General features: G+C 30.3%; 2 protein-coding genes across 4 annotated transcripts; one reads left to right on the top strand and one right to left on the bottom strand.

Annotated features, from left to right (window-relative positions):
* Positions 1-2,665: 2,665 nt before the first annotated feature.
* Positions 2,666-8,593, top strand: LOC110639197 (uncharacterized). Of its 3 annotated transcripts, none has more exons than XM_058132435.1 (5): positions 2,666-3,091; positions 3,177-3,251; positions 4,634-4,933; positions 5,654-6,482; positions 6,639-8,593. In XM_058132435.1, the coding sequence occupies exons 3-5, from the start codon at positions 4,694-4,696 to the stop codon at positions 8,339-8,341; spliced, it is 2,772 nt and encodes a 923-aa protein (XP_057988418.1). In that variant the 5' UTR covers positions 2,666-3,091; positions 3,177-3,251; positions 4,634-4,693; the 3' UTR covers positions 8,342-8,593. The 3 variants fall into 3 exon arrangements, with proteins under 3 accessions (XP_057988418.1, XP_057988416.1, XP_057988417.1); XM_058132433.1 differs by having other exon boundaries at positions 5,654-6,500; XM_058132434.1 differs by lacking the exon at positions 3,177-3,251 and having other exon boundaries at positions 2,666-2,922; positions 5,654-6,500.
* Positions 8,594-8,674: 81 nt separating this feature from the next.
* Positions 8,675-11,636, bottom strand: LOC110639196 (flavin-containing monooxygenase FMO GS-OX-like 9). Its single transcript, XM_021790043.2, has 7 exons — positions 10,999-11,636; positions 10,689-10,759; positions 10,468-10,626; positions 10,223-10,305; positions 9,624-9,762; positions 9,334-9,507; positions 8,675-9,028 (listed from the first exon to the last, which is right to left on the bottom strand). The coding sequence occupies exons 1-7, from the start codon at positions 11,561-11,563 to the stop codon at positions 8,828-8,830; spliced, it is 1,392 nt and encodes a 463-aa protein (XP_021645735.2). The 5' UTR covers positions 11,564-11,636; the 3' UTR covers positions 8,675-8,827.
* Between the last annotated feature and the right edge of the window lie 5,528 nt (positions 11,637-17,164).

The following is a 17,164-nucleotide window of genomic DNA, read 5'->3' as shown; positions in this document are numbered from 1 at the left end:
ACAAGAAGAAATTAGGATCCTGCAACGCTAAAGCTGCTAAACTATCTGCTACAGCGTTATACGACCTTGAAAGAAAGTGTCTCAAAATTCATAGCAAAACAAAGGATGTCTTGAATAACCTGTTAATTAATTAGGCTGCTTTGGCCCAACCTTTCCACTAAATTATGACGCAAGCCCAACTTTAATATTAAATTCCCTTTTGTAAAATCCTTTTTTTTTTATCATGACATTAGTTACCAATTTTATTTTTTATTTTATTTAAAATTGAGAATTGAGCATGTAAATTAAAACACAATAAAACGCAATATTGCATTACAGAAAAGGTTCCATGAATATAAATTTGGCCAATTTTATATAAATATAAATAATATTAACCTCATCGAATTGAAATATATATTAAACCGAATCAAACAAAATTTAAAGAATTTAGAGTTGATATATCAGTGAATCGGTTTATTCCTATTTATTGAACATTTTTAATTTTTATATTTTTATTCTTTACGTATATGATAAATTTCATAAATTATACATTATATTTTATAAAATTAATAAAAACAATCATAAAAAAAATCGATCAGTTTAATTTTTCATTTTTGTTATAAAAATAATAAAATAAAATTAAAAATTAAATTTTCTAAAAAAATATTAATTTAATCAAATCAAACCAATCAAAAAATTAAATTAAAATCGTTTAATTTAATTATTGAATTACAATTGATTTTTACTCACCCCTACACACCAACACCACATATTGGCTATTTTTACAAAGCAAGGATATAAGTGAAATATTTTTTTTTCTTATCAATTTAATTTTTAATATGATTTAAAAATTATATTTCATATTTATAAAAATTATTTAAATTATTTTTATGAACAATTTTATGAATTATTAATATGTTATAAATTTAAAATTACAATAAAATATAATGTAGCTTTTGCACTTTCTTCTCCAATTCGATTCTGTTGATGATGATGATGATTAGAATTTGATTTCGGTGGGCCGATGGGGACAAAATTTCCGGCCTTTTGATTTCCTTCCCAAAAGGCAAAATGTCATTTTCTTTTTTTATATAATTAATAATCATTTAAAGGGAGAAAATCCAGGTAAAATTTCATCTCATTCAACTCAAAAGAATCAATCAATTTTAATTTATTGATATAATTATAAAAGTTTGGATGAGCCCATCATACCAACAGAAATTTCAGGAAGTCTTCAAATCTTTTTTTTTTTAATTATTAACTTTTTTTATATATATGAGTTAAAAAAAATTAATTTTATGTTACAACTTTCTAATTATTTAACACTTCAATGTCTTATTAATTAGAAATTATGAGATGATGTGTGTGGGTCCACAAATTAGTTGGGTCTAAATACTCTTGAATCTTGATAACATTAAATTGACCCACCAACAATTCTATCCTTCTTCCATACTAAAATTTCCATTGGTTTTGTGATTTTTCTTTAATTAGTTGATTAGTTTGTGCCACCTTCCACTAAATCCACATTTTACAGTTTCAAAGTAGAAAATATTTAAGGACTTAACCCCCTCATAAAAATGGATTAATTTCATTAATAGTCCTCAACTTAAGTAATTATATCAGTAATATTTTTTAACTTTAAATTTGTATTATAAAAATTTATTAACTTCAATTTGAATAGTATTAAAATCTCTATAATTTGCTATTATAGATTTTCAAGTTAACTCGCAGTAAAATTTTACTGAGAAAATTATTTTACTAATGTAAGAAATGAAGACAGAAACTATTTAATAAAAAAAATCATCCATATGTAAATTATAATTTGAATATTATTAAAATAAAGTAAAATAATATATATTATTAAGTTTTCTTACATTAAAATAAAATTAAAGGAATTAAAATAAATTATGCATAAATCTTTTAAATATTAACTAAAATCATATTAAAAAATTATACATATAAAAATATTTTTTAAAAATAAATTAAATATTAATTATAAATATTTATAAAACTATTATAGTATTTTGTAAAAGTATAATTTTATTTTAAATAAATAATATATGAAAATTTAAAACTTTAAATTACCTATACAGTTGATGGATGATTATGATATATTAATTTAAGTTAAAAAATAATTAATAAAATTTAACTATAAGTTAATCTCGAAATATATAATAATAGATCATATTAATTTTAATGATATTTAAATTAAAATTTAAAATTTTTATCATATGAATTGAAAATGGGATGTATTATATAATTATTTAAATTAAAAATTATAAATAAAATTAACCCATAAAAATTATTTATTTATATCATCACATAATTTTAAAAATATAATAATTATAATAAAATAATAACTTTTATTTAATATTTTTTCTAATATATCTTTTATTATTTTTTCTATTAAAAAATAAATAATTAAGGTAAATTAATTAAAATTAAGAAAAAAAATAAAATTTATAAGAAAAGTAGGAAAAAGGCATGGATATTTTTGTAAGGGACGCTTTCACAAAATCTGCATGGCTGTTGCTTGATGGTTGATACCCTAAACTTTGAAATGGGCCCCACTTCTGACTAGTATTAGTTAAATATAATTGAAAATATGAAATTGGAAAAATCAAGGCAGTTTTATTTTAAAAGTTATTAAGGATATTTGTTAATTTGTTAGTGTTTTGTCTGTTCTGAGTTGTCCCAATATCAAAACAAGCTTTGTTTGCTGCTCTCTCTCTTTTCTGATTTTCTTCTCATTCCGTTTTTCTTTCTTGGAAATTCTCAAGAAAATGAAATGTTTTTGTACAGAAAACATGGGATTATGGAGAGAATATAGATTCTCTCTTAAAAACATACCCATTTACCATTATTTTCTCTCACTCGAAACAACAACAATAAATGAGAAATGAGAGAGAAATTATTCTTGACAACATTCATGTCACTTCTCATGTAAGTTTCGTTTGTTTCTGTGTGTATTTCCTTTTATTAGGCTCTCTCTCTCTCTCTCTCTAAATCTTCCTTGAGAGAATGGCCCGGCAGATCCAAAATCCTCATTTCTTTTACTTTTCTTGGTGTTTCCAAAATGCCTACTTTGTGTTCGGCTCTTTTGAGTTTTGAGGTACCTAACTCTTTTGTTTTCTGATCCATTAGCTTTTTCTAAATACGCCCACTTTGATATTTTGCTTTCTTCTGTTGGCTTCTAGTGATTTGAGTTCCTTCAATGAGTGATTCCTTGGTGGGTTTTCAAGAATGAGTTGCTTTTCTTTTGGATTGTCAAGGTAAGTTTTAATTTTCTCTTTTAATGGATTTGAGGCTTCAAGATTACTTCCTTAAGGGGTTTGATGATTTTATTTTCTTGTTCTGTTATTGGGTTTGTTCTTGGTAGTTTAGTGTCCGATCATTTCAATGATTGGATTTTTTTTTAGTTCTCTCCGTTGTTAACTCATTATGAACAACAGAAGGAAGCCTTTCGATATGTTGATGATTTAAATAAGCTCCGAGATATGTTGGTGTTTTATGTTTATGGCTGGCTCCAGTAGGCCAGATTTTCCCATCTTCTTCTTCCTTTTCCTCCTTTCCTTTTCTTTTTCCTTTCGGTCGGGTGATTTCAATCCATGGCTTTTCGTTTTTCTTCTAAAAGAAAAGCTTAAATGAGCTAAGGTTGATTCTGGCTTTACTGAATGCTGAGAACGCGGATCGCATTTGTTTTTCCTTCTTTGCCTAGCATTTGGCACAAAAGTTGTAGAAATTGGTTACATCCTGAATATTTGGGATTGACAGAGTACTTTGTGGGGCATCTGATTCTGATTTCATTAGATGATTTCCCTGTTCATCCATTAGTGTGGAGAATGTTATGGTGCTCTGATGACGTGGCATTTTATTTTTAATTATTTTCATTTTTCTTTTCAATTCATCCATATAAATCTGTCCTCTATGTCTTTGTGGATGCTGAGTGCCGTGTACGAAGCCACCTTTTTTTTTTTCCTAAATTTTTGGGTTCCCAAATAACATTACATCCTTTGTCATATGCAGATTGCCATTTTTCTCTTGTTAATTATGAACTTCATTCATATTTTTGCCCTGTAGTTTTGACATTTCTGAATATTTGAGATTGAATGGTGCACTGATCTAGATCTGCCATTCTACTCATTTTAGAACTTCTTAAATGCTCTGGTGTTGTATGAATTGTAGCTGCCTGAGAGCATTGTAGTAGGATTGGCCTTAATCAATTGTATATAATAAGAAAGATATTATTTTTAACATTGGTTATCTGCAATGTGCTTGCGCTACCGTCACTCACATTCTTGTGTCAACAACTTCTGATAGAATCTAATTTAATCACTGAATTTAAATTTTCTTTGAAGAATAAAAAGAACTTAAAACGAAAGGTTCAATTTTTTTTGTTTTTTCTAATTCTTGACATAATTTGACCTCTCTAATTCAGTTTCTTGAAGTAGTGCTTTGTAAATTTATGATTGCTATAATGGAGAAAGTTGGCTTATCCATATTTGTATTATTTAACAAGTTTCTACTGAGCTATGGAAATGCATGAACTTAAAGCATGCTGCTTGCCAATAGAAGCCATCAGTGAAGGAAGGAATAATATTTTGTATTTCTAGGTGTTTTCTCTTTTTTTAAACCATTTATGATTTGGCTGCAGAATTCTCTGCTAATGGAGTAATGTTACAAAGGATAAATTGAGACTTATGCTCCAAGTTTCATGGCAATGCTAGGAATGCAAACAGAAATGCAGTGGTACTTCCCAGGATTTTGTTCCACTAGGGATCTTAATTTAAATGCTAGTTGCAGTATCTGGCCCTCAAATAACGTTGATGAAATCTCAAAGAATGGACACTACTTCAATGGGAACTTGGCACCTCAATTTCCCGACCATTATCTGACTTACAAGGAAAAACTGAAGCAAACAATGCTCCAGCATGAAGCTATATTTAGGGATCAGGTATGTCCTGTCTCAAGTTTTAGTGCAGAGTATTTTGCTTTTTACCTATTACTTAGATAATCACATTCCATGTTTAATGGAAGTAGCCTATTCTGCTAAGCATAAACTCTGTTTCTGAGACATATAATTGCAATTAATTTGAATATTCCTCAAAATATTGTGGATAATAGAGGCTAGTTGACGAACAATGATTTCTGGTTGGCAATAGGATTATGGTATAACTTATTTTAAGTTCTGAGAAGAGTTCACCATGTATTTTGTGTTTGTGAATTTAAGGGTGCAATAACTCTCGCTGCTTCACTCGAAAAGATGAATGTCCAAGCACTCTGCTCAGGTTGCAAAATAAAAAATTGATGATATGTATTAATTTAAAACATGCCAGTAATTCTTAATTTAAAACATGCCAGTAATTCTCAATCTAAAATAATAGTATTTTGTCCTATGTGGATTGGCTCATCCAGTGCACTTGTGGTAAACCCAGGTGAAGTGATGAGCTTGAAACCTTGAAGAGCCATGGCCCATGCTTCAATTAGAAAAAAAAAAAAAGTACTTCCTTTGGTCATCCAAATCTGACCTAACAGAACACATTTGGACCCTTTTTCTTGTCTGATTCTTCAATTATACTTTTCCATAATAAGTAAACTTTGATATGAATTGAGTATGTGATCAAAACCTGTTGCAGTTGTTGAAATGTGTGTAAATTGTGTTTTGGCTGTGTAGATCCATGAACTCCATCGCCTTTACAACAGACAGAGAGAATTGATGGAAGAAATGAAAAGGATCAAGTTTTATGGACATCATCTACAGCTAGAAACCCCACAGTCAAATCAAATCTTCTCTGAAGCCTCATTTGAGTGTTTCCAAAGGACACACAAGGTTTCTGCCTTGTCCTGGTTGAATCCTGCTTGTAGTCAATCCTCCATTTTGGTTGCTGAAAACAACCAAAATCATTTGAATTATGTTGAAGGAAAGATCCTGCAGGATGGTTTCAGTACTTTTCAAAATGAAGGCTCTAGAAAAGAAACTGCGTTGTTGGAGTCTAAGTGCAAGAAAGTTGGTAAAAGGACATTGGATCTAGAACTTCCAGCTGATGAGTACATTGATAGTGAACAAGAGGAATCTTTAGCTGGGGAAACAGCTTCTCCTGAAGTTTCATGTTATCCTATGAAAAACATTGCTGAGGATGTGCAGAAGAGTGTTGTAGAACCATTTCATGGCATTAATGATGGTAACTTGGTTTTCCAGGATTATAATGTGTCTCAAGCTCCATTTTCTAGGAAAACCAAATGCCTAGCTGATTTGAATGAACCCATCAAGCTTGAGGAAGAAACAAATCCTGAATCCAATGTTTTTCTTGGTCCTGTGGCAGACCTTAGAGAGATCCCCTGCCAGGATCTGTCTGCAAAAAGAAATTCAGACGTCCAATCTCAACCAAAGGAGACGGTCCAAAATATCCAGACAAGAGTGGATCCTGAAGCTTTCTCAAGTGTGTTACACCTGGACAAGGATGAAAGTCGACAGGAGTGCCTATCTGATAATGATGAAGCTGGTGAGAACTTATTAGAAGGTTGCATCAGATTAGAAGCTTCTTCTCTTATTCCTTTTTATCTTTTTTGGGTCGTGCAATATCCTATGTTGTGTTCAATTTTATTCTTCATTTCTTATTACTGCTGATGACTTACATGACTGGTATCTTTCCTTTCAGTGCAAAGTAGCGGTGAAATGAATTCTTTCCCTGCAAGGATTTGTACAGAAAAACTATCTGCATCATCCAAAGATGTTGAGATTGAGCAAGCCAGTGAACTTGCAACTTCTCATTTATTGAATCTAAACAGTGGAAAATTGCATAGAGAAAGGAAGGATTTTGGTTTGGAAAGCAATCCTGAAAAGACTGCTTCTGCTCGCAAGCATACCTCAACTGAACTCATTCCTCTGGATGACGTAAAGACATATGATTCATCATCCGTTTCATCTTGGAGAAAGCATACATGTGAACTCGTGAGAGCCCCTATAGCAATTCCATGGTTTAACCCTGTACAGTTGATTAGAAGCTCTAAGTTCAGAAGCCCTGAAATTCCTGGAGATAAGTCTTGCTGTGGTATAAATCTTGAATTCAGATCAACATTTTGTAGCGCAAGTGCTCAAAGCAGCTTCTGTAATAGTGACAATGAATTTGTGTCTGAAGATAGCGACACTCGAAAGCACATTAAGGGTTCTGTGGATCCTAAGTTGACAAGGGATATAGACCTGAATTCCATGTCTCCTAACTGTTCTTCAGATGTGGCTGTCCACACTATTTGGATCACTGAGGGAGAAGAGAAATGTAAAGAGTCAACAGGGGGCTTAGCTTTGCATAGAACAAACCCAGCACATATTGTGAATTCCAATAAATCACTCCACTTGGATTATTCTATGCCTGACTCAGGAGAACAGCTAACCAAAAATGACCTAGTTTTTGGGAGTAAACATGATAATATATCTTCAGGCTTTGGATTTCATGTTGACCTCAACTCATGCATAAATGATGAAGATTCTTCACCAATGCCCACTCTGTCAACAGAAATAGATTTACAGGCTCCTGCAAGTCCAGAAAACAAGGAGACTTCTCCACCTGGGGGAGAATCAGATGAAAATCAACTTGAGATGCCCTGTGAACTTCCAAAACAAGAAAGTAGGGATCTGCTAGAGGATCTAATTACAGTTGCAGCAGAGACTATAGTTTCCATGTCATCATCTCAGGTTCAAACTTACACAGAGATAATGACTTCCAAACCAGCTGGGGCTTCACAGAATGACCCTCTTTATTGGTTTTCCAAGATAGCGTCTTCTGTAGTAGATGATCCAGAGAGTGAATTTGGTGTGGTTTTGAGTTTTAAGAACACTGATCACCATGACGAGAATCTTTCTGATGGGATTGACTACTTTGAGGCCATGACATTGAAACTTAAGGAGACAAAGGTAGAACAGTTTTGTTGCAAGGCCAGTATCTTAAAAGAGGAAGCAGCGTCTTCACCTTCATTGCCAATTCTGCCAAGAGGCCGGACAAGAAGATGGGGGCAGCAGCGGAAGGACTTTCAAAGTGAAATTCTCCCAAGTCTTGCCTCTTTGTCAAGGTATGAAATAACTGAGGATCTTCAGGCAATAGGGGGGCTAATTGAAGCTGCTCATCAAAATACAGATGCCAGAAGAACAGGTAGAAATGGGTGGACAAGTGGGAGGAGGAGGAGGTTTTCAGTATCTTCTGTCAAGGCAGAAACCTCATTGTGCGCACTGTCGAAGCAGCAAACTACAAATGGCGAACACAGCATCAAGGAGAGCAGCCTAATAGGGTGGGGGAAGATAACAAGACGGCGCAGGGGGCAGAGATGTCCTGCTAGTAACCTTCGGCTAATTTTGAACCAAGTATAGTTAAACACTTTGCTTTTATGGTTTTTGGGGCGAGTTAATAGCAAGTGAACCATGACATGGTCTTATACATGGAAGATATTGTATATGACTGATAATTGGTGAGCATCCTAGAGGAAAAGGACAAAACGAGCGTGCTCCTCCCGTCTGGTTGAATTTATAGTGAGCAATGGAAATGCTTGTACATGAAATATTTTGTGTGATCATTTGTACATGAAGATCATGCTAGAGTTATAATCAATCATTATTTCTTAATATTTGAGGAAATCCCCTAACCCCACTCACCAACTCATATATTTTTTCCCCTAAGAAACTAGTTAGAGAGAATACAATGGATAGAAGGTTCAGAGACAAAGTGGTTTCAATTATATTTATATATTTTTTTGGATTTAAATTACAGTCAAGTTTTTTTCCCTTCCACATTAAACAATGAATCATGGATGGATAGATATTGAAAAGAGTGGTCTAACCAAAACACAGAAAATAAGTCTAAACAGTGAAATCTGGAACCCCAAGTAGTGGAGTGAAATGAGTACTTTGAAAAGCCTCTTGAAGCAGGTCATGGTCATCCAAGGAATCACGGTATGTCTCCAAGTTGGCATCAGCATTTACTATGGCCGATAAGCAGAGCTGTTTCCTCCATTCTTCCAAGTGTGGGAATCCAACATGATCTGCATATCTGTCACAATACTGCAACACAAGGCCACGTTATTTTGCATTTACTTAGCTTCAATTGCACTCTTTTGCCTCGCACAAAAATTAGATTTGAAGGTATGAATTTTTTTTTATCCCAACCAGGTCCACCATGGATAAAATAATACATGCCTCGTGATTCAGACAGATATTCAAATCTTAATATAATATCCTTAACCCTAAAACTTAATTAGTGATATTATACTAATATGAATATGGGTAGAAGATGTCTTGATTATAGTTGCAATTTTCTCGTAAAGAGAGAGAGAGAGAGAGAGAGAGAAGTGCACTGGTGTGTGTACCTCAAAATCTGCAATGTCATGGGTTTTATGCTTAGGAACACCGGCAGCATCCCTTGATTGATGAAATTCCTTAATGGCAAGCATCATGTCATCCCATGATGGAAGTCTTCTTTTCCCAGATAGCAGTTGAGCTATCCATTTTGCTTGTGACTCAAAGAAAGGGAACCCTATGATCTGCATAAAAAAAAAAGTCCCAATATACATATTTATGTTATAAAATAATTGCTTGCATTGCATAATTATAAATAAATAGCATTGGAATTAGTAGAAGAGACTCATAAGATGTGTACCTTTCTAGGTATGCCTACAAAAGACAGAGAGGGAGCAAGTGATGGAGGAAAGGTATGCTCATACAGAGGTCCCACTCTACCACCATCTTCCACACTTACCATTCCTTTAGTGTCAAGAAATGGGAATGTGTATGTGTACCTACACATGATCAATTTATTATTATTATTATCATTATCATAAATTAAGTAATTTCACGTATTTATATCTTGGTCGATAACAGACTAATTGAATTTCCCTTCCCTGCCCATAACATAGTGCTAAAAGATTTGCGCCCCCATATGTGAATATAAGGACCCACCAAAGTATCTCATGGTCAAAAGTCAGAAACTCATGATCATCAAATCAGCAAACTTTAGGCCTTGGAAAATTGAAATCTCTTGCTTGGTAGTCATGATGGCAAGTAATTTAAGATTTCTTGAAAATGTAAAAAGAAAAAAAAACACAATCTGAACATCTATTAATCGAATTATTTATTTTATTATAAATAAATTATTGATTATTGATATTATTAATGCAATAACAGAAAATTATATCATCACTTTACAGAAAATAATGTAATTGGAAATTCATTAATTATATAGTGAGTTTTCAAATTTACCCTGTGCAGTATAAGATGGTGTCAGCAGTGACCTGAGACCCATCTGCAAATACAACCCTGCCATCTTGTTCAAGGGATTCTATCTGCAAATTGTTAATGATGTATATTATCAGAAAAACTAAAGCAAATTTGTGTCATATGATCTGCTGTGATTAAATATATGTAAACAAAGTAATTACTACTTAATTGGGTAATTAAAGAGATTATTTTTTTTTTAAAATGAAATCTAATAAATCTGTAAGTACCTGTGGACGAAGATGGAGATTTTCACGTTTAGAGATGACTTTGGATAAACCCAGTGTGATATCAAGGGATTTGGCACTGAGGTGGACTTCCTTTGCTACTTTTACCAGCTCCATGGATATATCTTGCCCACTGAATGAATTCCCCACAACCACAACTACCTGTAGATTTATAGAAATTAAATTCTGATCCTCAACTGCTGTAGATATTCAGAATAATGTACCTCGTTGCGAAATGGCTCTGGAACTCTGTAAATATGACTGTGCATTTGCTTCCTCTTCCATGTATCCATTCCTTCAAGAAACACACACAGAGAACATCAAAGTTATTGACCAAAACAGACAGAGACATGAACCCCGAAAGCAAGAAAAGAAAAAGACAATCTGGAAAGGAAAAAAAATGATTTCAATGTAACTCTGACATGGACATGAAAGAAGAAAATTCATGAATAGATTCTCTTTTCATTTTCAGTGTAAAGTGACATTTTCTTGAGCTGATTAGAATGAGATTGGAGGAGAGGTGGTTTCAGAGACCTTTAATGGTAGGCGTCAGAGGATGAGAATAATGACCAGTAGCGACAACCACTGCATCAAACACCTCTTCCACCTCCTTATAATTTCCATTGTTTTCCTCTGCTCTGCTCTTCACAAGCCATTTCAAATCTTGCTTAAACTGATCACCATAATCCAACATGCCCACATACTCTACCCTAGTATTAAACCTTATCATCTCCCTTAACCCAAAGTGATGACAAAAATCTTTAAGGTACAACCAAAGCTCCCTATGCCCAGGAAATCTCCTCGTGTCTCTACCCTTCTTCATCAAAAATGGGAAATCTGTGTAACCCATGATCTCCCTTGGGGATATTAATCTAAGAGAAGCATAAATACTACTATGCACTTCTAAGAACTTGTTCCTCCCTAAAAGATCTTCTTTCTCTACATTTGGTTCATACAACCATTGCCCACCAACATCATGCTTTTGCTCCAAAACCACCACCTTATGACCTTCTTTCCTCAGCTCTCGAGCCGCCACTAGCCCCGACGGTCCGGCGCCAATCACACAGACATTTTTCGATAGGCTCAGCTCAGAGACCATTTTTTTTTCTCTGTTTTCGTGTGGCAAGAAAGGTGGCTAATTGGTTGGTGCGTATGAAAATGTGCGTAGGTGATTTGCGATTTTATAGTTGAAAACTAACCACTGTGCTCGTAAATACGCACCAAAAAATTATGGAAAAAAAACTGAAATAATAATAATAACAGTTTAAAATGATTTTTTTTTTAAAATAATTGATTCTGATTGAAATTTAAATTTGAGACTTTTGTCATTAAAGACATTTCACTGAGATAAAATTATATATATATATATATATATATATATATATATATATATATATATATATTTGTTTATTTTTCAGCAAATGATATTGGTAAAGGGAACTCTTTTTGGCATGTAGAGAGATTATCTTATGGAATTTTAGTGACAGCTAATCAATGGAAATGAAAATCAATTTGGTTTTTTAAAATATGATTCGCGGTTTACACATTTATTCTTTCAGATGATCTCATTATTTTTGCTGAAATTTCCATTGACCAGATAGAGGTGATGCGAAATGTGCTTGATGATTTTTTTTACATGTTAGCGTTAACACGTGAGTGTGGTTAAAAATGCATGTTTTTTTCTCCAATCATATTAATACTAGAATTTATTTTATTTTAATTTAGTAATTAAAAATATATTACTCACAGAGTTAAATTTAAATTTCTATCCTCATAAATTTCTATAAGAAAATATTAACACTGATATTTTGAAGGGCAATAAGTGAGTGTAAATATTTTCATAAAAATATATTTTTTAAAAAATTATTTACAATATAAATATTTTTTAAATAAATTTCCAAGAAATTCTAAAAGGAAAAATTTTTAGTATTTAAAAATTTCTCCATTGAGCTTACATATTTAAAACAAGGTTAATTTTTTTTGTTAACAAATAAAATTTTCTGCTAAAAGAAACTGTGGAAATTTTTTATTTATATACCAAAATTACCCTTGATTTAGACGTTGAAAGTTTGCTAAAGATTTGACCAATTTCATTAGTTTGAGCCTAACGAACCATCCTCGTACAATTTGATTTAGGCTTATATTTTTTTAAGAATAATGATCAAACGATTCCTAATAAGGTTAAATTAATAATTTATATAAAAAAATATTTATAAATATTCTACCGCACTTCTAATTAATTTATATAAAATATCAAATTCTTTACACAATTATTATATATATTCTTTTTAATTTTTAATACTATTTTAATTTCTCACAAATTCTTTAAATAATTAATTTTTACTCTCTTTAATTTTTAATACTCTCAAAATTACTTTATTATTATTTTACACTTAGCTTAATAAAATTTCTAATACTCTCTATTTTATTTTATTTTTTCTCTTTTATATATTTTTTTAATTATCAAATTTTAACATATAATTTTTGGTAAAAAGGAAACCAGTAGAATTGAAAACTTTAATTCTACTAAATTCCAAGTGGGTGCTTAAGTACTTAATTTATACACTTTTAGAACAAAAAAAAAATTAAGAAAAATTTAATTTCATCTCTTTTTATTTCTCTTTTTTTTTTTAATTAAGTCTAAGCTTTTTTTATTGAATTTTTTTAAATATAAATTAATTTTTTTAATTTAAATGTCTCTAAAAAAAAATAAAATATTTTCACACATATAACTTAATTCCAAATCAATAAAATTTTTCTTTACCTTTTTGTCTAACCTAGCTTCCAAATAGTATTGAGCCACCCTTCTTTAAACTATTTTAAATTGGGATTCAATCCAAAACCAATAGTTCATAACTGTCTCTTGAACCGTCACATAACAATTTTGTTAAATTTATAATTTTATTAAATTTGAACCTACAATTTACAAATTATTATCGGTAGTTCACGAATTGTAACCGATTGTTTCTCCCTTATATGAAAGGCTAATAGCTTATGAGTAAGTGATTAAGCTAAATTTTATCTTTATATATATATATTTTAATATTTCTTATTTTTTTTACTAAAAAAATAAAATTAATATAATTTTATTACTACAATAAATAAGACCTTTGAATACTTTCAATTTTTGAGAATATTTTGAGTTGTTTGCTGTTTATTGCTAAATTAATAATTTGGGTGATCAATATATGTATATTTTCTCTTTTATTATTAATTATTCACTTTACTTTTATGTATGTTGATAATTGCCTTGAGACCCAAAAAATATTTGAACCCTCAAGAAGACCCAAAAGGCATGTGGTATCATTAGTTCTTCCTAGGGTTTGTAGAAAGTTAGGTAATAATCAAAATATATTTTTTTAATTAATTATAATTAATACATGAAGTGAACCAAGCTTATAAGTATATCTGATATGATGTACATATAATTATAATTAAATTGACATAAATAAGAGGAGCGTAACTGAGTTAACAACAAGAAATAAATAAAACAAGTCTAATGGATTATCCCACAAGTTGCACTCTAATTAAAGCTTTTTTTATTTAATTTTAATTAAAAATTAAAATTTTAAAATTTAAAATATTATAAAAATAATTTTAATGTCACTAAATTAAAAACTAAAGCTTCCAAGTTTTACCAAGTGTGTAACTAAAAATACTTTTTTTTTTTGTAATGCAATAATGTGTTTTCTTTATAAGCTATAAATACAACGCAAATTTAATATGGTTGATCAATATTACACGTAAATTTTAATTATATAGAATGTATCAATAAAGAGCGATATCCTACGTTGATTTGAAATAAAATATTTATATTATATATAAGGTTTGAATCATTAAATTATCTTTTAAGATGAAATTAAATTTGATATATTTTTTTCTACATAATATTAAAGTTTATCATATTTTAATGTTAAATTATATATAAATGTGTTTGCTCGGTTGATAAATTGCCGTGCAAGTTTACGAAATAGGATATTTTTTTCTTTAAAAAAGTAATATGATATTGTTTTAATAAATATATTTTATTTTTTTATACAATTCAATTCTTCTTTTAAGTGGAGATTTAATTAAAATAACATAAAATGGAACAAATCCCATAATGAATTAGTTATTTATAATTTATTTCTCTTAATTTAAATTTTATAACAATTATTTGAGTAAAATATTAATTAATATATATCAACTTGGGTAATTAATATCATACTTAGATTCATATAAATCAAATGTTTACTCCCACTAACACTAATTTATCAAATATTGTATTTTCACGAGGATTGAATCTTACTGTTTACTATTGAAAATTAATTATTACAATTTATTTTTTTTTTCAATTTCAATATAAAGAAATGCTAAGTATTGTAAGATGAGCTTGCAGAGCAAGCAGAATTAGAATAAATAAATAAAATAAGAGACAATAAGATTAACTATTAATGTCAACGGGCAACGCATCATCGGAGTTATTATCCGCTGACCTTGCTTCGCCGCCTCTATCCAAAGTCCATTTATATGCCCTTGCTTCGCCGCCTCCAATTCGAAGTTTTTATCTAAAAGTTACGAAAAATTATAAAGCGAAACGGTAATATTTTATAATGATAAAATAATAAGAGATCGGTAATATAATTATTAAAATTTTTAAAAAATAATTATATTTTATTGAGATTTATCATATATATATATATATATATATATATATATATATATATATATATATTATTTATTTATTTATTTATTAATTGTTAATTTATTATCTTATATAAGTTATTTTATATAGAACAATCGATATAATTTGTAATTTCTCTGAAATTATATTGTAATTAATTATTGATATTCTCATCAGTTGTTGCGATGTATATAAGTTCTTATGCTTTTAGTTATTGCTAAATAAACTTAAAATTAAATTTTAGAATAAATAATTTTAATTTAATAAATTTAAATTCAGTTTATTTTGTAAAAATAATTTATATATATATATATATTTTTATTATTTAATTACAATGTTAAATTAATTATATATATTTATATTATATATAATAAAATTATTAAAATTTAAAAAATAAAGATGACTTTTATTTTAAAAAGAAAAAAAATTGTAAAACAAATCTTTCAACTCAACTCAACTCAACTAAGAATTTATCTCAAAAATTTAGAGTCGGCTATATGAATTCGCTTTTTATATTCTAAACGATTTTGGGTTAAATCCTCATAAATGTGTAATATTTATAGGCCAAATTGTACTACTCTCCTTCAAGTCAATTTAGGTCTATCCATTTTTTTCTTTTTATCCTCTAATCTAATGGGCTCTACTTGTCTAACTGGAGCCTCTTTATGTCTACGCTTCACATGATCAAACCACCTCAATCTCTCTTTTCTCAACTTATCCTTAATTGGCATTACTCCTACCTTTTCTCTAATACTCTCATCATGGACTTTATATAGTCTAGTATGGCTATTCATCCACCTTAACATTCTCATCTCTGCAACCTTTATTTTAGACTCATACGACTCCTTCAGTGCCCAACACTCATTACCATATAACATAGCCGATTGTATGGCTGTACGGTAAAATTTTCCTTTCAACTTATTGGGAATCTTGCGATCACATAAAACTCCCGTGGCACGTCTGCACTTCAACCATCCGGCTTTAATCCTATGACTAACATCCTCCTCACATCCCCCATCTACTTGAAGGACTGAGCCGAGATATTTAAAGTGATTACTTTGGGACAGTACCATCCAATCCAAATTAACTCATTCCCTATCACTAGTTTGGCATTCACTAAACTTGCAATGCATGCATTATGTCTTCATTCTACTTAACTTAAAGCCCTTTGAATCTAGAGTACTTCTCCAAACTCTGGCTTACTATTGATTTCTTTTCGCGTCTCATCTATCAGAACAATATCATCAACAAACATCATGCACCAAGGAATACTCTCTTGTATATGTTTTTTATTCTAACACATTCCATAAGATATCTCTTGAAATACTATCATAAACCTTATCTAAATCAATAAAAATCATATGTAGATCTTTTTTTACATCTTTATATTTCTCCATCAAACTTCTAATGAGAAAGACCGCTTTTATAGTTGAACGATCGGGGATAAAGTCAAATTAATTGAGAGAGATAGAAGTACTCCACAACTCTCTCTCCGCAACTTCATAGTAATGAGTTTAATTTCACTATAGTTTAATAATAAAATATTTATTTTTTAATTTAAATATTAAAAATTATTTAATATTTTTAATTAATATATATATATATATATATATATTAAAAAGAAAGGAAGAACATTAAACCAGAAATCATACAAAATGCAAACCAAACCCACAATTCGTTATCATCATCCCACAAACCCATTTCTTCCTTACGAATTTTTTTTGAAAGATCCTTACCTTACGATTAAGTCATAAGTACTACAGTTTTCCATATCTACAATTCAGGAACCTTGAAATGAGTCCTTGATCCCAAACGCATGGTTCCTCCCGTGTGAGTTTTTGAACCCTCACGCATGAACAGAACACATGAATTTGAAGTATCAGATCAAATTCTGTACTGTTTGCGTCATGCAAACCAAGAATATATCAAGCAAATTCAATGACAGCAATTTGCAGCCCAAGCAAATGCCTAGGAATGGAACTCTGTTTTCACGAGCATATTTTGCAGCCAGAATTTTGCCTTGCACTCCTCTATCAC

This window comes from Hevea brasiliensis, chromosome 13 (assembly GCF_030052815.1).
Source record: "Hevea brasiliensis isolate MT/VB/25A 57/8 chromosome 13, ASM3005281v1, whole genome shotgun sequence".
NCBI classification, from domain to species: Eukaryota; Viridiplantae; Streptophyta; class Magnoliopsida; order Malpighiales; family Euphorbiaceae; genus Hevea; species Hevea brasiliensis.
This window is presented reverse-complemented; position numbering and strand designations above follow the sequence as displayed.